Raw genomic sequence first — 23,400 nt, forward strand, 5'->3', positions numbered from 1 at the left:
AAGTGATTTTTTTAAATAAAGGTTTTTCATCTTTATAGGAGTTCTGTTCCTTTGCAATGCTCACTCTCTTGCAAAAAAGTTTTTAGTCGTGTTCCTCATACTAATAATGTGAATTGAAATTAGAAATAAATAATCCACACGATTTTTTTTTTTGTGATATGTGTTAATGAATGAGAAGGACATAAAAGAATTGTCCATCTCTCTGTGCCTATTCTCAGTGGAGAAATTACTAGCCTAGCCATTGATCTTTGCCATTGGCAGGACGGACTATCTTGCAATTACAAGTAATAAGATGCGTTTTCTGTTCTGTTTTCTGATCTGACTTGATTTTACACATCTTAAAATCAAATAATATTTGTTAACCAGTTTTTATATTATACTTTTGGAATCATCATTCATTTTATGATGCATGACATGTAAGATCCGTCTAGAAAACATCTGATTATCTCCCAGTTCAGTAACAGCAGTCTGAGATGAGTAAGTGCCTGTTCCCTTCATCATGAGTTGCATTAGTCCACGTAACAGAAGTTGAATCCTTTTTTATCTCTACCAGCACAGGCAAAACTTCTTTACAGATACTTCAGACCCCACATACATAATAGTTAGCCTGTTTGGTTGGTTGTCTTTAATATTGTGAAGTATGTTCATGATAAACAGCAACTTATTTTTCAATTTCCCTTTAAAGCTCAGCACACAAAGCCTTTCTTTCTCATGCATATGCTGCCGCAGTAGGATTTGCTCTAGATAAATTACACCCTCTCTTAAACAAGATTCGAGAGCTTCCCCAGCTGTGATGTATAGCATCCAGCACTTGGAATTGCAGTCAGTTTAGTTCATTGTGACAGTTGCCAACTGTGTGGAGTTTTGACAAGGATTATATACCTTGATAGTACAGTGTACTCCATGGCTTAAGAAATGTAACGTATAGGATGTCTTTCTTCATGTTTAATACAAAGATTATAGTACATCTCTGAGAGCAGAAGCAATAGAATAGAACATATAAAAAAGAAAGCACATGAAAACCTTTTTTACTTTATCTTACATATTTGTGTAACTAGGAGAATTTCCTAAAAAAAAATAAAATATTTTAATTAGAAAAATCTGAAAATCAAGTTCATGTAGATAATTTTTAAATGTATTTTAATGCTGTTTTGTGGCAATGGCTTTGAATAAAAAATGGACCACACAGCTCTGTACGTAGGGAAGGTACCTATCAAACTGCAGGACTCAGACTCTGAATTTCTCTGAAATTTAGGAAATTTTTGATGTGGAACTTAAGAGCAATTTTTGGTTTGTAGAAGATGTACTAAAATTCAGTCTGAACATGGAAAGGACAGGACAAAGACATGAATCTCGGTTTAAATTTTGCAGTATCTTCTCATTTTTGTGTTTTGTTCCTATTCTTAGTGTAAAGGTCCAGATACCACTAAAACTCTGCTAGGTTGATGCGTTTAGAATATACAGCCAAATCTCCTATTTAACTAATGCTTAACCACAAGCTAGCTTAGTTTCAAGGAATATGTAAGTATGATCACTGGGAGATCAACAGACTCCACGTGAACTTGGCACAAAGTAGGGAAGTTTACTTCCACTCTTCGTGGGTAGTTTTAAAACAAGATCACTGAGCAATCTAAAAAGAAAGGCACAAGCTGGAGAGAATAATAAAGAGGTATCAATCCAGAGTACCGCACCATCTCTGACACAATGGCATGACAAGTGGAAAATAACTTAACTCAGTGAGATGGGGAAAAGGCAGTAAAAAATGAATTGTGTTACAGTTTCTAAAACCTGCCTCAATTCAAGAAACAAATGCTCCTAAGCAGTGCCAAGGTGTGTGATGTTCACATAAATCTCCCATGTCAACAAATGGGAAACGTGTAAAACCTTAAGAAACAGTATCAGAAAATACCAGATTTGTTAAGACCATTGAGATCACTGATTTTAAAAGTATTCAACCCCGTATTCAACCCCAAAGGTTTTCCTCATAGGAGCCATCCTCAGTGCTGTCTGTTTTTATTTTCTCCAATAAACCATATGGCTGACTATTCCCAGAAAATATATTGACGTTTCCTATAACTGACACATAATTTTACTGGTCATAGGGATACTTTCAGGCTTGTTCTTTAGTGGCCACTTGCTTTCTTTTCTGCAGGTTAACTAAGTTAAGCTTTAGAGGAAAGAAAGAAAAAATGTTTAAATCAGTTTCCTCTCTAAATACAGGCAAGATCTTGTTCTTGTTATGTCATTATAGTAATGTAATAAGCAGTGCTCTCTTCTTCAGAACTCTGTGCAAGTTTTCATACCATTCTTCTGAATTGTTCTAGTCCAGGTTAAAACCAGTAGAAAATAACCTCAACATCTAAAAATGGATCCACGTTTGACCCCTGGGATCAAAATACTTTCTGGAACAAACAAAGCCTATTACTGGGGGAGGTTCTGATCCAAAGAGAAAGTTGTAAGATCAAAGAGAGTAAAAAGAAGAAGAAGAAACAGACTTGTTTTGCTTAAAGGGCAGTCACAGATGTAATTGTGGGTTTTACGGGAGTGACATGGGGATGAGGGGAGGGGTAAAATCTAAACAGTGAAAACTGAACCACACAAAATCTTCGTTTGCCAGCAGCTCTTGAGACCTTTATCTCTTTGTCTTTCGTTCCGTATATTTGTATTGAAGGATTACCAATGTAAGGTAGGATAACAGAATGAGTAAGGTATTTCCACACTTGTGTTTCATTAATCATGAAGCAATACAGTGTAATTTGTTTGAGTTACACTGTGTTGTGCAAAGTATGAGTACGCTTTGGTTGCAATCTTTCTCTCCGGAGTTCTTTCTGGACAAGAAAAGTGTACTCACTGCAGCATATTATGGATAGTGCAATATCATTTTCTTTTAAGCTTTTCCCTGTTTTTCTCATCTCAGAGGTGACAGCAATTACACTTTCATGGGGAATGCAAAGGACCCAGTGATCTTGTCTCTATTCAAGAACAAGAACAATTCGACTGTACTTTGGATCCAACTAGAAGTTAGAACTCATATGTTTCTGTTCTTGGTTTCTTTGGTTGTATAAAGAAGGATGGATTAGTAATAAAAACAAATTCCTGTGAATGTTTCCTTTAGATATATAATTTCTTAATCTAACTTTCAAAGGAACTAAAGAAGCCTTAAAACTAAATGAAAATTATGCCAAAAGCATTTCTGATACCCTTGTCAATAGTGTCAAGTAAATATTTTTCTCATGTTTTATTTTCACTTTGTGTGAATATTTTAAGCTGTGATTGTCCTCGCTTGATATGAATTTTACTTGTTTCAGTCAGAAAATCTTATACAAACTAGCCCCTATACTTTGACTATGTAGACAGGGAAAGTTTTACCAAAAAAAAAACCACACCCAACCCAGAAAGTGAATATACAAAAATAACATTAGGAAAGAATGTGTTGAAATGATTGTTTCTGAAGGCAAAAGAATAGTATTCTTAATAATACAAAATTATTAGAGTTTCAGTTAAAAAAAATAGGCCAACTGAACTATAGTGGGGGGGCACGTACAATAGTAGATGAAAGGCACTACATATTTTGTATGTAAGAGGACATTGAAAAGGGTGTTTCATAATTTTTCCAAGCCTCTTTTCTGCTTGAAATTTTGGGTTTCTGCTGAACATAAAATACAATTCAATTATTGCTGAATTTTATGGTTAGCTACTATGATAAGTCTGTTCTGATCATCAGACTGAGAGGATATACTTTTTCTCCTTGAATGTTGCAGCAGCTGTCACAAAGAGAATTTCAGAATGACTTGTATGTACACTTCATGGTGAAGTTGCTCAAAACTTATCCTTGTGAGAGGATTGTTCGCATTTGTTTGTTTTGTGTATGCCAGTTATAAATATCCTGAAATGTTTCTGTAGGTTTCTGTTTGTGAGTTTATTTTGGCTATTTTCTACATAACCTGTCTTCTTTTTACCCAGTAAATTTGGTTCTTGTTTTAGCCATAATGTCTTTCAAGCTGGATGTCACAATCCATGATACAAATGTAAGTTGCTTGTTTAAGTGAAAAAACAAAGGGAGAATTCAATGCTTTAATGGAGGGAAGGAGAACTCTGGGAGAGATAGGACAGAAAGCAGAAAACTTTGAAAGGGACATAGTATTTGGACAAAACACCAAGTCTGTGAAAGTGAATTGTTGTTTGCCCTCCCTGCCTGTGGAAGTAACTCTGGATGAAACTACTGACATCAATAGAATTATGCTAGATTTGCAATGCATTGAATGAGAAGAGCTTGGTCTTCTGTTTGGTAAATATTCCTTTTGTGACCCCTAGAAAAATAAAATATGTGTGTCTTTTGCATTGCACACGGTGAATATTCCCACTGAGATCTGCTCTCAGAAGGGTAAGTGTGCGCCAATTTAGATAGACCGTGCTTGTCAGGAATTATTGATTCAGAACTATTTTTTTTTAATTTCGTACCTGTTAAAGTTCTATATAAAATAATTTCTGGGGATAAAGAAATTTTATGCTTTATTTCCTTTTAATGTTTATGTTTCTCTTATTTTCTTATAATGTTTATGTAATTATGTTGCCAATTTACTTGTATTAACATACCCTTGTACACTTTCTGCACTTTTTATACATAGCAGTAACCATACAATTGAGACAAAAATATTTTCCTCGCACAAACATCTTTGGTATAAAGGCATTTTTAACAGTGAGGATTTCTTCCTTGTGGAAAAAGAATAATTCTCATGACAACAATTGTTGACCTTTTTCCCTTTCTTTTTGTTCTGTTTTGTTCATTTAGTCTGGCTAAAATTGCATACATATTCATATATTGTAATAAGAACAAAGCATTACTCTTGGATATTTTCCATAAATTTGTTCTCATAAGCAATTTGATAGACATCTACTGTAACTGTAATGGGAGAAGTTTGCAGTAAAGCGGGCTGCCTGGTTTAGAAAACTAGAATTTATTAACCCATTTCCCAAAGGCCTGGGAAGCACATTACCTGTGAGATTAGAAGAAAATTGTCAGTTTTCTGTTTTAGAGCAGTGGCATTTTGTAATCAGTGTGTATTGTCTAATTGTAACAAAAAATTACTGTGTTATATTAAAGTGAAATCAATTTATCTCATAGCATTAATTGTGCTTAATATTATGGACAGTAAAAAAGGCTGGAAAGCACCGAACACATTATAATGATGTTTTTCAACTGGGATTTTCTGCATTAACTCTGATCCACTCCTAGTGCTAACTATGAAAGGATAGTCAATATGTGGGGGTAACCATTGTTTTGTATGGAAAGCTTCTAGCAGTAGTATCAATTACCGGCTCTCACTAATAAACTTGTCGTTAATTGTTCCAGTATTACCCTGAGATGAGACACAGAGGCCACAGCCAGGATAACCTGTCACTCCAGAATTCTAGGCAGTATCGTCAGGTTATGAGGCTAGCAGGATATATGAGCTGATACATAAATCACTTACACTCTGGGTGTTCAGAAGAATGCTTCATATTCAAAATGAGGAGTTACCTAGACTTTTTTTCATGTGTGTCCGCAGAACTTTGTATGCTTTAACTCTGTGTGTTTCATGTGCGTGTGTTTTCTTCCCCATTGCTTTTCCAAGATGAAACACAGAATATATGCAGTTGTTACAGGAATTTTAAAAATTTACTCTGATCTTTTCAAGCTTTAGCTGTTAAAGCCACATGCTATTTTAGGATTTATGTAAATATATATATACACAGGAATATTTCAGCCCTTATTAGTGCACAATAGAAGATTCAAAAAATAGTATGTATTTTTTAGTCTTGTGACTCTCCACCAAATTGGATACTTTTATAAATGTATTTCAGTTGAGGAACTAGAGCCTTCTCTTATAAAATGAAATAACTTAAAAACTGTATTCCCCGCTTTGCTTCTTACTCAACCTCAGCATCAAAACTTGATTGATTAGAACTATTTTTTGTTTCTACTCAATTTCATGTTTGGATTCTCATAAATGCACAATTCTTTGACACTGTTATTCATGGAATAACAGGGGAAAGTCTATACAAAGGCAAAGGAAAACTGCATTGTGGAAGCATTTTTTTCAGTAATTTTTTGTAAACACACAAATATCTATTTAAAAATGCAAAGCCATTCATTGAGTTGATGGTGTCCCTTCAACCAGATCTCCCAGTGATATCTTAAGTATTGTGAGTATTCTGGAAAATGTTGGGGCAAATGTTTATACACTGATATTTTGTATAAAATACAAATACTTATGAAGAGTTCATAAGGGAAGAGATGGGATTCTTGGCCTCAGCAGAAGCCATTTATAAAATCACTTTCTGGCAAGGCCACTTTGAGTGGATCACTCTGGAATTCATAATCAAATGAGTTTTAGTCAAACATACGCTGGGGATTTAATGTTACAACATTTTGATTTTATGTACTAGTTTAGTCTGTGACTTGGAACACTTCTCAGATACATAAGAATGGATGGGCAGACACAAATATATTTTCAAAATGAGGAGCTGTGCTAAAGCATCGTTCTCTTAGAAGTACCCTTACAACGCCCTTATTTCCCTCTGCTTTCAGAAACTTTGCAGCCAGTTTTTAAATTCTGAACTAAAAATTGGTTTGCTGTATGTAGCTTCTGAGTAAAGATTTGACATTAATATCAAGGACATATCAATTAAATTCCTTAATGAGGGGGAGGGGAGGGGCCAAAAAAATAATTTTTTTGGTTAAATTATAGCATATTCTAGAGGAAAATATTCTCTCCTAATGCTCAGGCATGACTTCCTGAAGCTGTTCCTGTCCAGCCGAGAAATTATGGAATACTGTGTGTAAAGGATTTGTCGAAGGAATTTATTTTCCTGTTGATTATTGAATACAATTTTGTGAGTAAATTATCTTTTTTTTTCTTTTTCCTTTTTTTTTTTTTTCACATATTCCATCCTTAAACTCAACATTAGGCACTCTACTACCCAACTTTTTTGAGGAAAAGAAAAATAAGTTCTTTAACCACTTTTACCTCAGTCATTAAACTGTACGCACTAGAATGTTTTTACCTTCTACCTCCAGAAACCATAATGTGTGCAGAGAACGTCTTCCTTTTTTTTCCACCTCTCAACATAATGCTTTAAACTACAAGGTAACGCTGATACGAATCAATTTCACTGCATTGACATATCACATTATTTTCTATACATTACTATGATATGTCTTTATTGTATGCCTGTCTAGCCAATTAATTATTAAATTTTACCTTTGTTCTTGAACAGTGATCACTAACATTCTGTAAATAATATTCTGGAAAATAACGAACAAAATCTTTAGTTTATTCTTCAGCATTAAGTCTTGAGATTCCCTGTGGGTGCAGCACAGGCAGATGTGATATGGTAGGTCAGTACCTTACCGTCTGAAAATATCAACCTAAATTTTTGTCTTTTTCTTACCTAAGTACCAGATGAAGATTTTCCTACTTCAAAGTAAACAACTGCTCAAAGAGAGATCAGTCAGGTAGTAGAAACCAGGGACTTCAAACTCCTCACAGTCGTGAAATATGGCTCTCTTTCCTGTGAACTTGTATGAGCCACTGCTGAACTTTACTCTTGTAGTAGGTAGAATTTTTTGAAACAGGTTTCATATGTGGACAGGAAGTACAAAGTACAGAAAGGCCATATCATTTGCTAAAGACACCTGAAACTAGTAATGTAAGATTTTCTATTATTTGGAAGGTACAATTATACCACAGGAGGTCACTAAGATCCAAGCTGAAGCCCTGTTGTACAACTCCTATCTAATCCTGAAAAAAGTTTGCCAACAAAGTAACATGATGTAAAAGACAAAATGCTCGTATTTTAGCTGCAAGAGTAAAGCCAGCCAAAAATGTAAGAACATTAATCACATTTTCCAAGCCTACCTTTCCATACAAAGTTGGTGCTTAGGTTTAAAAGTACCCGATGTCCTGTGCCTTTGTTCTATTTTTTAGCATCAGGCTGGCATGCATTCCTTGCATTACCCTAGATAGTCTAGTTTCTAGATACCACCTTGTGTATAGCTAAATTGATAAAGTGTGCTTAAACTGTGATAAAATACAATGCTCCTAAAAATGTGTTAGCCAACCAGAGACTGAGACATGTGTAAGCTTCTTGGGTTGTTTTGCTGTTGTGCCAACTGGACTAGATGATGCAGTACCATCAAATAGTATGCAGAAGAAAGAGGGAATAAGTTCGGAATTCTGCCATACTGTTCAGTAATGTTTGAAGGATGAATTGTAAAATTGAAAAGGTTCCAGAAATCATTATCCTATTATTTAAAAGATTTTTTTTTAAAAAAAAAAGCAGGAAAGAATTGTGTTTCACCAGGGAAAGTGTCATTCACAATTACTCGATACATAAATATGTGAAAGTTTGCTGAGATAGCATTGTTATACTAAGAGAAAAGATGTTTCATCAAAATGATGTTTCCATGTATAGACTTGAAGAAGCCTGAAGTTCTGTGAGAACACATATTTTTGCATTACTGCCAATTTAAACTCAACTAGCAATGTAAAGCCACCTTTACTGAAAAAGTAAGTCTTATGTTGCCAGATGAGTGTAGTGTGGAAACTAAATTTTGGTCATCTTAGTCTTCTGTCTGTTCAGTGCAGAAGAGACTGGCAGCTTCTTGGGGAAGATGAGAAAGATTTTGTTCCAAAGGAAAAAAAAAAAGTGAGGCTAATAAAAGAGAAACGAAAGAAACCCAAACTTAAACAATGTGTTTGTTAGGGTAAAGAACTTTAGGATTTCAATGAGATGTGCATCTCTTCTAAAGCTCTAGTATGATGAGAGCAATCATTTAGTTTTCTGTTTCATTTCCAGCAAAATGAAATCCCTTCCTCTAGACAGAAATCCTAACTCTAAGCAAGCTATTGCTCAGTCCCAGTAGGACCAATATGATTTTATGTAACTGTTGCAACTCACACTGTTAAGAACTTTCCTGTGACTTCTGGATCTCAGATTAGTTCCAGAATCCAACATCTTCCCAGTCACTAACTGAAATATTGTGGAACTGCACATTATTTTATCTGAAAAGGGTGTTGAGATCTTGATTCATGCTACCGGTACTTCACAGTCCGATTATTATAATGCATTTCATTTTGATCTTCCCATCTCTCTTGAGAGTTGCCAGCAAATGGTCCAGAACTTCAGTTAGACTTCTTTTCTATTAGAGTTGTCACTAGCATAGCTCTTGAATTCTTTATAAGCTTTGCTGGTGTGATCCAGAATGAAGGTCTGCTTTTGACCTTCAAGCATGGGTATGGCCTTGCTCAAACTTACTTTTTGACCTTTCTGTCCCTTTGCCTTCCATGCCCTCTCCTTGGATCATCAGCAAAGCTGCCTTTCCCTATCTGCTATTGTCACCTTAAAGTAATGTTTGCAAGTGTATCGATGCAGTAATGACTTCACAGCCCAGCAAACTCTTCCTCGTGAAACTGGTTGTAATTTGAGTTCTGAAACAAGATAGTATCTTGTGTAACTATATTTAAATAAATTAAGGTAAGAACTGTGATACCTAGTTAGTGATAGATTGCCTTTATTTATTCTTACACCTTGTCCCAGGATGCCATATGTATAATCAAAAAAATAAGGCGTGTACTATTACATATAGTATGGTTATGACATGTAGATGCGTTGACATGAAATTTAATGGTGGAATTAGCAACAGTATTTTCTCTGTTATTCATGAAGCTTTGGCAGTATTTTATATGTCTTCCTAGTTATTAGTATATTTGTAATCCAGGTAATGTGGAAAGAAGTATTATGCGATGGTAGCTTTCACATCAGAAACATCACGGCTTTCTATACTCAGTCTTAGTACTGCAATGTTTTTCTTCCATAGTTTACAAAAATGCACATTTTGCTGCTCTTACTTCAGAAAAGTGAAGGAAATGGAATGAAAGTTTTGTAGCCTGCATTTAGTGGCCTAATTTCAGTCCTTAAAATCATTATGAGCCTAGCATCATTCTAATGAAGTTCTGGTAGTATAAAACTCACAAAATAACAAATTTAGGCAGCAGGAACTGAATGCCTGGAGTGCATCTCTTCTAGAAAAGAAACAGATTTTTTTATAAGTTCCTATGTGAAATGTAAAAGGTATCTTTCAGTAATATTTCAGAGGTAATAATGGGCATTACATGTTTAGTGCAACAGAGTAGCTGTCCTGTTTTTCTTCTTTATTTTTTTTCTTCTTTCTGCACATTCTCCTCTTCTTGAACAGAAATAAAAGGTTCAAGGCTTGTCAGCATCAGTTTATAGATAGCTGTTTAAAAATAATGAGATATTGGGTATTGTAAGGCTCAGGGCTGTCTTGCCAGACTCATTCATTTCCATTCACCTTTTGTCAGAATTGCAGACAGAAGACATTCAATTAAAACCTGTCACCTGTTGCGTGTGACCTAATTTGTATTTTTGAGTGTCACAGATTAGGATACTTCGCTTCCTGTGGAACCATTAAAAAAATGTAAAGCAACCAAAGCATTCTTACACATTTTATTTCACATTTTCTTCATGTGAACATTCTTCACTGAAGACCACTTGTGCTAAGAAATAATAGAATTTATTTACACAAAATCTAATTTGCATGAGAAAACGAAGTGGATTTTATGCATGTTCTTTTATGCTTTAATGCAGAAATGACAGTGCACAAAAGTTCAGCATGTAGATGATTGGTTCATGCAAAGTTAATGTTCCTTTCAAGAGAGATTGAGTACTGAGCTGTGTAAGTAACACATCTATCAGTTCTTTTGTCAAACAAATGAAACAAAACCAAAACACGCAAAAAACAACAACAACAAAAAAAATAAACCTCTGGGCTTTAACCAAAGAGGTTTTTTTTTCAGTTCCTGTGGCAAAATCTGTCCTTCTCATCTCATCATTGCAAGAAAAGAATGGATTTGCCAAAATGTTACTTATGTTTGGTTGCCTAGAAACATTTTTGTTTATTAAACATGGGAAAAATCTGAAATGAAACATTATTTTGAACACACTATTTTATGAACGGAATATTTTTCTCATTTGGTTTTTCAACCTGGAAAAAATCACTGAATGTTTACAGTTGAGCCGATACTTTTTCCTTTATTTTGGCTAATAGTTTGTTGCAAATCTTTGTCAGAGGAACAGATAAATTAAGCATCTTAAAGTCACAGAGCAAGGTAGATATTAAAGTAATAAACACTGGCTTGTCCTTCTGTGCATTATATGGGCAGGTTCCTAAACAAAATTGTTTTATAGGCACATCTTGAGGACGGCCAATTTTATTCCATACTAGCAAATATTTTTTGATACTGACTGAATGTAAAGTAGGAGGATGATTTTCAGACTTCTGTTGCTACACTAAGTAATGTGTTTAATAGTGCAGATAGCTATCAGAAGGCAAGACACTAAAGCCTTCCCCTGCTAATTGTTAATTCAGCTGTAGATCAGGAAAGCTTTAATGTGAGCCATAGCTTTTATCTTCTTTGATGACTTAGGACTCTGTTTTCAAAATATTGCCTGCCTAATGGACACATATTTTACATGTCTCGCTGACTTTTTACCTGCATACGGTATTATCTAAATACTTTGTAAACAGATTTCAAAAGCTCTCTGGCATCCTTATAATTTAGCACATAAAACAAATATGCAGATCTAGAAGAAAAGATAGCTCACATTACTCTTTTTCTTCATGCTGTGTTACTGACTGTATGTTTCCACTAGTCTGTGAAAATCCTATGTGGTTTAAAGTGCAACTATTTGTTCCCCTGCAGATCTTTCAAATTTCAGGGTTAATGCAGTAGCCTGACACTTCTCTAATCCCAAACTATAGAGATCACTGAATTGTCTAAAAAGTAACTAGATGACCATGTGTTCTTTTGTCTGGATACATCTGTCCGTATTCATGGTAGAAAAATCAACAGTTTTTCCCTTTCTCTGTGAATATGCAAAACCCGGAGTTTATAATATTCACCCAAGTTTACCTAGCAAACTTATAAGCAGTCACAGTGTGTTCAAGTTGAACTGGAACACCCTATCAAGATGTTGGCCCAAAGGAGAACCACATCAGAACCTGCCATTAAAATTCCTTTTGCTGTTTCTAGTTTTGCTGATAATATTTTTATATATTTATTTATTCATTTATTTATTTATTGGCCTCTCCTATTGATGTTCCTCTAAAGCTTGCCAAGATGCAGTTTTCCTGGAATCCATTCTTATAAATTGCGCTACAGAATTTAAGAATTTAAGGCAATGCTGGGAATCTTAAAGCATCTGTAGAAAATGGATCTTTACCCAGTTACATATCCTAGAAAACGTAATGGGAATATATTTAGTACATGTAGAGTGCTGTGTTAGAGGTGGAGCTTGCCAGAACAGCGTTGGCATAGAACACATCTGCTTACTCTAACTCACTTACGAGGTAGGGGTATGGAAAGGAATCAGAATTTGAAACTTCCTTAGGTCAAAAGAGGCTTGGTTCTGATCTCTACGTTCCACTGATGTAGTGGAAAAAGAGAGAGAAATTTGACTTAACTCAGATACTAGTTCATATTTAAGTGAAATAGGTTTACTTTTTTCCAAAATGAAAAGCAATCCCAGATTACAGACAGTAAGCAGTTTCTTATAGGCAGTCCCGGTATCGGTAGGTCTTGATCTGAACGCGTGGGCAAATGCTTTGCAAGTCAGCCTGAGGATTTCCTGTGAGTGTAAGTGTTCAATGCAAAGGAGAAGAACATTTTTGGGACAAGTGGTCTATTGAGTGCTGGAGGCTCGCATCCATGGTAAGAAGAAGGGGACAGAAAAGAGGAAGAAAGGCAGGTTATGAAGGAATAAATGATATACTTTGGATGTTCTTAGATCTATGTGGAAAAATAGCAGACAGTTAAATATGATTATCATACGGAGGACCTGAATCACAAAACAAATGATATACTGGGACAAGGGCAATCTATTTGATTATATAGCACTGGTCACAGTGGGGTACCTGTCACACACGACTGCTTCAGGGCCGTGTGAGACAAGGACTACAGAAAAGGAATAATAATTTGCAACAGCGTTGGTGAGGGAGGAATAGAAGAAAAAAGGGAGAAAACAGAGAGTTCAGGTTTGCCTGTGTTAAGTTTGTTTGGATTGAAATACCTGGTGTGTAGCTCACTTTGTACATCAGCTCTAGTCTTCAGTTGTTTGTGTGGATGACTATGAAGATGCTTTCACTTCAGAGTGACTGACCAATATCACTTTGTTCTACATTGGTGAGCTTTTGACAGAAAGTCCTGGAAAGATTGTTTGAAGAACCAGGATGTGAACCTTTTTTGTAGAAGCTAGTATAGTAACTATGAGACCATTTCTTTCCTTATGGTCAGATGGAGAAATTCTTATTTTGTATTAGTATTTGTAATTACCTTCTTTAAAAAAAAAATGTAGCAATTGCTGTGATGTACATAGTTTCCATCTTTCCATATATTATAGTTCTAGTTTAATCCTTATCCTCTGAGCTTCGTTAATCATGCCAAAATGCATTATTACGCATCATTCTTGAACAGAAGAGTTCATGAGTTCGGCTTGTCCCAAGATGTAAAGTGAATGTGTTGAACTTGCCTGTTGAAATCACATTATAACTGGTAGCAGTCCTGTTACTTCTCTGGATACCAAAATAAGACTCCTTGTGGTCACCCATGTTTTTCTCATTTGGGCTTTTGTTTTTGTTTTTCTACTGAGGAATTTAAAAATGAAGCTCAGTGTTGGGGAATGTGAAGAATCAACTTTCTTCTCTTCAGCGGAGCTTTGTTCAGTGATGCTAATGGGTATTTTGACCCTTAACAACTGTAATGATAATACCTGCAGTGCAAGCCATTACAAGATCTGATGTTAGTCTATATGGGTGGGATGAGTATCTTTCTTTTCACTTTGCAGCTGGGGATACTGATAGAGTGAAATCAGAAGTCTGCTTAACTTCTTTCACCCTGTACTATAACTAGGTACTACAATATCCTCTTTAGTAATCTGAGTAAAGAATATGTGTTAAATTATAGCAGTTACCTCGGTGATCAAGATGTTAAAACCCTCCTCCCAAATGAAGATCTATGTGGACAAAATTGCCTTTCTTTCTTTCCTTTATTTTTCTAACAAAGAAGGCATCATCTGTTACCATCTTGAGAGCAAACAAATGCATCTTTTTGTAATGAATTATCTTATGCAAGCTATAGAAATTGCAGGGGAAAATGTATAGAAATGTATACCTACCCAGGAACCTCTGGGTTTCAGTTTGCTATCTTCCAAACTCTGATAAGTTTTTACCAAATATGAGGTTGGTATCCTTTATTAAGGAGTGTCTTGTATTGTGTTTACTCCTATAATGACACTTGGGAAGTAAAATACCAGTTAGGGTGTGTTAGATTATCAGAAATTGATGCTAAAATAGTTATTTTATAATGGCATTAGGAGAGAGGAAGTCTTAGAAGCTAAAATGATGATAACCTCCTTATCAGTTTTAATGAAAGGGTTATCAACCTGTAATTTATTTTCTGTTGGTATTGTGTTATCAGAAATCTTTTCACATTAGAACAGGAATTAGTTATGTTATTTAAAAATGTTTAATACTGTTATTCCTGAATTATTTAGAATCGTAATATTTCTCTTTTTTTTTTAAAAAAAAAAAAAAAGGAAAAGAAAAAAAATGATGTAGATACCGGTATATATATGTATATAGGTGAGTGCATGTATCTACAAATAATTTTGCTATTGCAACATTTGTCTGTGTTTCCTTCCATTGAGTATGTGAATGGCTTGAATCTAGGCAAATGCAAAGGAGATAAAAAAAAAAAAAAATTGTTCATCTTGGTAGATTTATATTATTTTAATTTAAAGCTTCAGTTCCATTACTTTTTGATTAAACATGCTTCTATCTGATGCTATCCATCTTTTATCACTATGAAATCTGCTCCCAAACAGAAAGGATGGCATCTGAATTATGCAGAAATCATTTTCTATCTGCTTTTCTTCAAATTCTGGGCAGTCTTCTTCATAATCTCACCAATAACCACGTGGCTTGTTCTAATCCTTTGCCTATTTGTGAATATTCAATTGTCAAACCTTGGTCTTCTGCTGTTTGTTTTTACAGCAGTGTATTGTCCCAGGTGTCATTTTCTTTGTATATAGCTCAAACTCTCTGATTCAAGGATGGAAGCTACCACTAGCTCTGAAAAGTTTTTGACTATCAATTTTTAAAGTGGTGTTGTAGTTCATGCATTTCTAAAGAGATCTTTAAAACTAAACAAAAATAACTGTTGATTGAATAACTCCGAATTTGTATCAAATAGCTTAGACCAACAATCAGTCTTAAGTTTATTAATGATAAATACTATAAATAAGATTTCATTCATAATTATACGTTGACATAATGTATACGTTGAGAACGTATACATACGTTCTGTATGTGGTTGGTTAGTTTTATTTATATAATGTGATTCCTAAAAATGTTATTGGTAAAGTACAATACGAAATACACTTCTTGAGTTTGGGGAATGAAATGCACACACTTCTACAGTAAACTGAATGAAATTTCACTGTGAAATACGGGTGATCAATATGCAATGTCCTGGTGAGCAAAAAGTGTTGAGCACTGTTACTGTATCCAATGCACTGCTTTATGCTTACAGGCATTGGTTGGGACCTTAAGCCAAGTATCTTCTGTGTTTCTAACTTTTCCACATATTAACAGCCCCTCAAGGCAAATGAGAATACCATGTGTGCAAAGCCTTCACTCCAAGCAGAGTAGCACAAATTTAGATCTTTAAAGTCCATCATCCTCGGTTCAGTTATGGAGTGCTCTGGTAGGTTGGTGTCATGCCAGCTCAGAGAGTGAGAGAGAGAACAGGAAAAGGAAAAAAGCAAGAGAGAGAAAACAAGAAGAATCAAAAACAAACAGTTGGCCTTGAATTCCTGGCTGTTTGGTAAAATGGCTTTTTTCTACCAAACCCCTCAAATTTCTACCAAATCCTCTTTGTTTTTTTTTAGGATGAAAGAGGAGTGACAGATGTTTCCTGGTAACTAGACAGTATACTACCAGTGCAGGTTGATGAGCAGCACATAAATTCTGTGGTGTCTTCTTTTTGCTGTGCAGTTTACAGTTTATACAGTTTATACTGTAAATTTTTTGGTGGTAGCTTCTCTGCAGTCCAGAAGCCAGTTCTGGAGTTATTTCCTGTGAGGAAGAGAACAAGGAGATGAGAAGTAATATAGATGTAGGGCATAATAATGGCAATAGAAAAGATAGAGGGAGGAGAGCTAAAATGGAAGAGGAGAAGCAAAGTGAGAAAGTGAGCTGTACTTTATTCCATCACTTGCAGGGATCATTGATATGTAACATGTCCTTGCATTCTTGTGTAGTTAAATCCGTGTCATCAGGGACAAATGTTGCGCTTGGTATTACTTGACCTATTGCCCTGCATATATGCTGAGTTTTTCAACTTCAGCATTGTGTTACTACTTGGTTATACTGACATTTTTCGTAGTTGTTGGGAAGTCTGTCTGGGTGACTCAGAAGGAAATACAAATACTTCGTTGTTTTGTAGGACCTACCATCCTTATTTTCCCCCCCTTTTTCATTTTGTCTATGAGAGCAGCTATAGTTTGTTTCAGGAAAGTAAACTCCCATATATCTGATCAAAACAAGTATCAGAATGCTTTTATTGAAGCAATGAACAATTTTGAAGTAGAACACACATGTTAATTAATCGTTGCTGACATCTAAATGAACACCTATACAATTTCTTTCAAATTCTCCTGAACCACTTTGGGTCTTTAATCCACATATACATTCTTATTTAACTAAGGTATTTACTTTTTGTTCTCTAGCCATGGTAATTAAAAGTATTGCTTTTGACTGCCTAGACTGTCTACAACACCAGTTGTTTCTAAAGTTCTAATTCTCTGTATTTCTCTACTCATAATGTTTGCCTTGTATATCCATGGTGTTTATTACAGCTTTGAACTTCTGCTAAAGAAGACTTAAGACTCAAAACTCTTTCAAATGGAAACTAACCTCATTAGCTGTGTTTAATATTATGTAAAAATTAACAAATGGTTTTCAACGGACAGGAAATTATGTTGTGTACTTAGTCTTGCATGTGTGAAAATCTAAACAGCTTGCGAATATGTGTAGTGTTGCTTTCCCTTGCTTCTAAAATTACTCTTTTGAAATTAATACACATTTTAAATAAATCTTGGAAGGCAGGAGATGGAAGATTGTTATATTAAGGGCATTCTCATAATATATTTAATGGCATGTTTGCTTATTTTTCCCAATTCAGGTGTCCGCCTAGACAGAGTACGTGGAGGTCGCCAGAAGTACAAGCGCAGAATAGATGCAGAGAATAGCCCATACCTGAACCCTCAGCTAGTTCAGCCAGCAAAAAAGCCATGTGAGTACACCGAATATTTGAAGTTTCTCTTTCAAGACTAGGTATTGACTCCTGGCCCTTTTTGCTAAGCTCCTTCTTCTGACTGGTACAAGATTTTGGGCAGAATATATTGCCATAACCCTATAGACATTTAGCTGTTAACATGCTTTGTTTTAAATATGCTCATCCTTTCTCAAGTGGAGTTGAACAAAGAATACTTTTACAGGTGGAAGTGTATAAAAGCATGGTTTATGCAGTGCAAATTTTACATTTACGGGTTATCTTTATTTTCAGTGGTACATAAAATGGTTCATACTGTGATCATTAGTTCATTGAAGCTTCTAGTTTCAGATTTCACAAGAAAGTGATTTTTGTGGTTTTCACTAACTAAATGAGTTTGACTGCTCAACCTCCCAATGAAAATACATTAAGAGCCTCATTAATTTATACCTATAGATTAATACACTACCTAGCATTAGATTAAAACAGCAATATGCCACACTAATAACAAGCATAGATTGGTAGTTAGGGCTCTAGTACCCTTATAAGCATGATGGTTTTTTTTTGTTTTGTTTTGTTTTGTTTTAATGATGTCCTTGATTGTATCTTGCCAGGCTGAAATTAAAGGAGAGAGAGAGATGATCATCTCATTGCCAAAATACAAGTTCCATCCTCTTTGCGATTAGCTAAAAATAGTTAGGGGTTTTGCTTTGCAGCTTATATAAACTCAAGCAGTGACTGTACTAATTCCATGAAGTAAATTTAATAGCATTATAGCTGTAGTGCAAGAGACTAGTGTATTTTCCTGCAAAGGCATACACTCTCTATTAAATGCTGTAAACTTTTTCAAATTCAAGTCAGAATTCGCACATTCAGTTGCTTCTGTCATGAAGGTTAATTTGCTCTTAAAATAGAGAAATAAACCAGAGAAATAAGGAGAGGAAATTCCTTCTCTTGCATTTTCTTCTGCACCCATGCCTCTGACAGAAAAAGACAACACACACGTCATTTATAGGCTCTTGAAAATACCTGGCTGTATGGAAAGTGGAATTGTTTCAGTTTGTGTTCCCCAGTAGGGGACAGTGCTGTGTGCAATACATTTGAGCATATGGGGATCTGGAGAGCAAATAAACAGTCTTTGAACTGTAAGTGAAAGGGCATTTTAGCTGTGTCAAAGAAAAAACAGCCAGTTTTACATAAAATTAAGGCTTAAGTGAACATATGGCATAGTTTCCTTTTGCCTTTCCAAAAAACATTATGCTGATTATATTCCTTCAATTGTCCAATCTGGCATCTTCTACTCAGCCTACATAAGCTGTCCCACCGTTCTGTAAATACAATCTAGGGCTGCACTAAGCAGATTTTGCACATTATAATAAAAACTTTCTGATAATACAATAAAATTCAATAAACTCTAATGCTTAATTTCATTAGAGGTTTAGTTTTCCTGGGTGCACAGATCGTCAGTTTTTCATTTACTTGATATTGTCATTGAGTAGAAATAATGATAGCCTAACATACCAAAAAGCCAAGACCAAACAGGGAAAAAAAACAGAAACAAGCCCTTTGATGTGAACGAAGTTAACACTGTTGTACTCAAATACAAGAATCTCTGTGTAAACCCAAGATTACTGTGAAGTAATACATTACATTACCTTTAAGATGATAACTACACCAATTTCAGTAAGCTCCATTTGTCAAAGATAAACCAACCTCCTTATAAATCATTACTCATTATCTAAATGCCTCCTTTCATTTTCCTCAGCTTGTCTAATTACAAACATTTTTGTAACAAACATTTATAAAACTTAATTTTCAGATCCTGTCAGATAAATGTCAGGACTTGAAAGAGTTGAATCGGTTTTGTGTTGAAGTAGCCTGGGAGATTTTCTGGACCCTGACTGATAGTTTGTGCATAATAAAGGCACAGGAATGAAAATTGGGTTCTATTGATTCTAATTAGGGAAACATTAAATAAGATTTACCTAGAAACAGTGTTCATGGCTATTCAATTTCCTGAGTGATGGGGCTTTCTGAGTACAGTCAGAATTTTTCTATGCCATATTCTAGCACATGCTTCATACATGCATACGTGTAGAATACATGCAGGCATGCTGAGCTACATACATGTATATGTAGCTCTTCTCCATCTAGCGAAAGAACAGCTGTTTGGAGGATCTTTCCTAGACCTACTTCTGGCCTATATTGCATTTTCCAAATTCACCATGAAATCTCATGGCCTGCTTGTAGATCTTGCTGATTGGGAAAATAAAAGAATTTGAGATTTTGTGAGTCATAAACCAAAACATACGATATTCCCGAATTGTATGCAGAAGAATCATTGATGAGGAAACTCATTAAAAAAAATATAAGAGAGGTTCTTTAGCCATTTCTTTTGTTTACATGGAAAAAACAACAGAACTTAGGGACCTGAGTGCTTCTTCATATATTTATCATTAGTTAAAAAAATAGAAAGTTGAAGTCCTCATAGATATGTTTTGATATTAAAGTACTTTTATCCTACTTTTCAAAAGGTATACAGATACAGGAATTTGGGAAGAAGCAACATTATCTGTTCTCTCTTATAACATGATGTTTTCTGTATGAAATTCAAAATCATAAGGAAAGACTTTAAAAATTAAAAAAAAAATGTGCAAAGGCTGTTTGCAATATAAGTTAAAACTACCATCTGCCATCTTTAAATAAGAATAGAATTTCTCATTAATCAGTTTGATAATCAGTAGAATATTGAGATCAAGAATTACTCAGTTGGCATAGTTCCTATAAAACATGAATATATCCCCTTGTAATAAAACATGCTTGATGTGATGGTTTCCAGTTGGCTCTTGCACTTATTTTATGAAAGCCTAACATATATCACAACTTCTGACACACAAATCTGGAATAAGGCAAAAATTGTAGAGACAGTAGATCAGAATCAAGGAGCCTATGCCACAAACGAGCCGTAAAGTATCAGAAATCAGAATCAAGTGCGTATTTTATGGAAATCTGTCATGGGTTGGTAGGGAGCCCCTCCAACACTCCTGGGCAAGCTTCCATTGCAGTTCCCCCACAGGAGGACAATGTGGTCCAGCCTGTGACTTAAGTGCAGAAGGAAGATAACACTAATTCTAACAGCTTGCTCTGCAGTCAGAAAATACTTTGCACCTTCTCCCAGTGGAATCCCATTTATATCAAGCTCCTGTGACTCTTTATCATAAGAAGGGAAACAGCTTACTGTAAATTCACTGAAGAGTGTTCTTTGGGCTTGAAATTTTGGTGGTGCAATTGAGGTCAGAAGATGTACCTACCATAAAAAGGTACAAATGTAAATACATTTGGAGTTATAATAATCTATGCTATATTAGGAGGTTTAATGAATTAGTTCTTTTCCCATTTTTCAGTTCTGTGTTCTGAGAGTAACAAATCAGGCTCCTGTATGCAGATAAGATATTTCCATTATTTCTCCATGTGACTATAATGTTCATTTTTTGTTTATCCTACTTATATAGTATAGAATAACAACTCTGTGTTGTAAATCCTCCCGGCTCTTCTATTCTTTGTTTTTGGTTTTCCGTATAACTTAATTGATTATTCCAAATAAATTTCACAATTTATGTGGGTGAAAAAGTAAATTTTAAACATACAAATGAAAATGATATTTAGGTAAAAATAGTAAGTGTGTGCATATGATAAAGCATCGTTCTTCGCACAAAACCAGTTTTTAAAGGTAGGATTTGCATCCTTGTTACTTTCCTTAGTTTTGCACTCTTTAGTTTCATTGACTTTAATAGCTCTTCCTTACTAGAAATGAGAGATCATTACTCTATTTTTATATATAATAAGATGATTTTATACGTGAATCTTAATTTGTGTGTTTCACTGAAAAGCAAATATGTGACAACACCCCCACTTTTCTCACAAGATAGGCCCCAAAGTGTACGGATTCATTATTAGTTTTTTAACAGGCTCGATACCCATAATATAAGATATATAGAATAATAAGCACTGAGAAAGTCCTGACATCATTTCTATTACAACTGTTCAACAGGGACATCTGAAATGGAGAATGGTTGTTGAAATCGCTGACAGACACTGCAAATTTCAGTGATTGACTAATTGCTTGTGGTATTTCCTTTCTCAAAAAATACCAATGCCTTTGGGGTTTTTTCAGGTAGTTGGAGGAAGGCAAAACTTTTCTGATTGCACAGTCCAAAATGCATTCTAATGCATGAAGATTTTTCTACAGTTTGTACTCTGGTATTAAGAGGTGATCACGTATTTCTACATTCCATTAAATTTACATTCTTAAGAACATACACGTCTAGCTCGATGAACATTGTTAATGGATCAGATTTGTCTGTGCTGTAACTGCTTGTAGAAGCCAGTGAAATTACAATAAGGTTTAATTAGGTCCGGTATCTTAAGACAAATTCTTGTGCACTTTGAAACGTGAGCCATCTGTTTAAAAAGCAGAATGATGCTACTGGTGATCTTGTACTGTTCTGGGCCATTTTTACAGATAACAAGATTGTCTCCCATTTGCTGGTGGCTGAACCAGAGAAGATCTATGCTATGCCTGACCCCACTGTTCCAGACAGTGACATCAAAGCACTTACCACTCTTTGTGACCTGGCAGACAGAGAACTGGTGGTGATCATCGGATGGGCTAAGCATATTCCAGGTACATATAGTGTATTTATTGCAAATAAATGAAGTACGTAATCATCACATCTGTTGTTATGCTCTAGTTTAAAAAAAAAAAAAAAAAAAGATTTGTTCTCTCACTACAATGCATAAAATTTTCTTAAGGCTCCAGCTTATTCACATTGGACATAGGTTAGATGTCTTATCCTATATCATTATCTTGGAAATGGTATTATTCTTACTATGATTATAACCGTGATTGTAAGTTTCACATGCTGTTCAGTGAAATTATTTTTTTTCATGTATTACTTATATTAAGATAAACTTGCTATCCAGAGCGTTATCCTGGTAGGAAGGGTAGTATAAGCACTCTGCATTCATATGATTCAGCAGGTGTCGAATGTAGTCTAGCTGCTCTATTCCATAAAGGCTGCACTATCTTATACTGACTGGAGGAGGTGCAAAAATTCAGTTGTATTTTAGCATGACACAGAGGAGTTGTTCTCTTCCTTGAACAGACTAGCGTGAGAACTGGATTGTTCCAGCAGTTCCGTAGAAAGATGTGAATTGTACCAAAAGGTCTCTTCCAATATCTTGGTAGTTCCTTGGTCTGTATGAAATGGGCTGGGCTGTATATCTCTTAAATGTTTCGATGTTTGTAAAGCTAACTGGCACCCTTCTTAGCCAAAAAAGCAGTCATCAGAAGTATTCTCTCACAAGGTTAGTGGTTTCTTCAGATAACGTTTGAGGTATATTTTCTTTTCACTCAGTGCTGAGGTATTTGTGCTTCTTCTGAGGGCAAATAGACAAGCTCGTAGAGAGTCTCCAGGGTTGTCAGTCTGTCACCTTTCACAAATGGTAAAGTTACACAGAAAATATTGGCTTTTTTCTTGTTTCTTGAGGTACTTTTCCAGTTCAGCAGATGAGTGGGCATGTTTATGTGTTTTCATCAGCTCATTAGTTTTCTAATTTTGACGGTGAAGCCTTATTGAACATAAGAACTGATATCCTTTAGTTCCTCTGAGTAATACAACGTCATCACTTTATATATGATTTTGGGATACCGCAATATTAGTGATAGAATAAATATTGCAGTCTGTTGTCTGTTTATCAAAGCTAAATGTATTTTATTTCCAGTATCCAAAGAAATCACAGAAATAGCCTCCTACTATTTGTAGAAACAAAGTAGAACAGTGAGAGCCTTGAATCTTCTTCATTCATTCAAACAGGGAGCATAGTGTCTATACTCCAATCTTTTACTTTCTTCCTACGATTCTTTGACATTTATGATTGTACAAACATAAACTTTAGGTAAGGACTGGCTCTTCCTTTTTTTTATAATTCGTGCTAACCGGCT

At 35.1% G+C, this 23,400-nt stretch overlaps 1 protein-coding gene across 6 annotated transcripts in view; it reads left to right on the forward strand.

The window, feature by feature from the left end:
* ESRRG (estrogen related receptor gamma) overlaps positions 1 to 23,400 on the forward strand; it is a 385,005-nt gene that overhangs the window by 314,809 nt on the left and 46,796 nt on the right. For all 6 annotated transcript variants that reach the window (XM_040551124.1, XM_040551125.1, XM_040551123.1 and 3 more), the window contains 2 exons: positions 17,307 to 17,417; positions 21,919 to 22,080. In XM_040551124.1, coding sequence (XP_040407058.1) covers positions 17,307 to 17,417; positions 21,919 to 22,080 — 273 coding nt within the window. The remainder of the gene's footprint in view (positions 1 to 17,306; positions 17,418 to 21,918; positions 22,081 to 23,400) is intronic.

Source organism: Cygnus olor, chromosome 3 (assembly GCF_009769625.2).
Source record: "Cygnus olor isolate bCygOlo1 chromosome 3, bCygOlo1.pri.v2, whole genome shotgun sequence".
NCBI lineage: Eukaryota > Metazoa > Chordata > Aves > Anseriformes > Anatidae > Cygnus > Cygnus olor.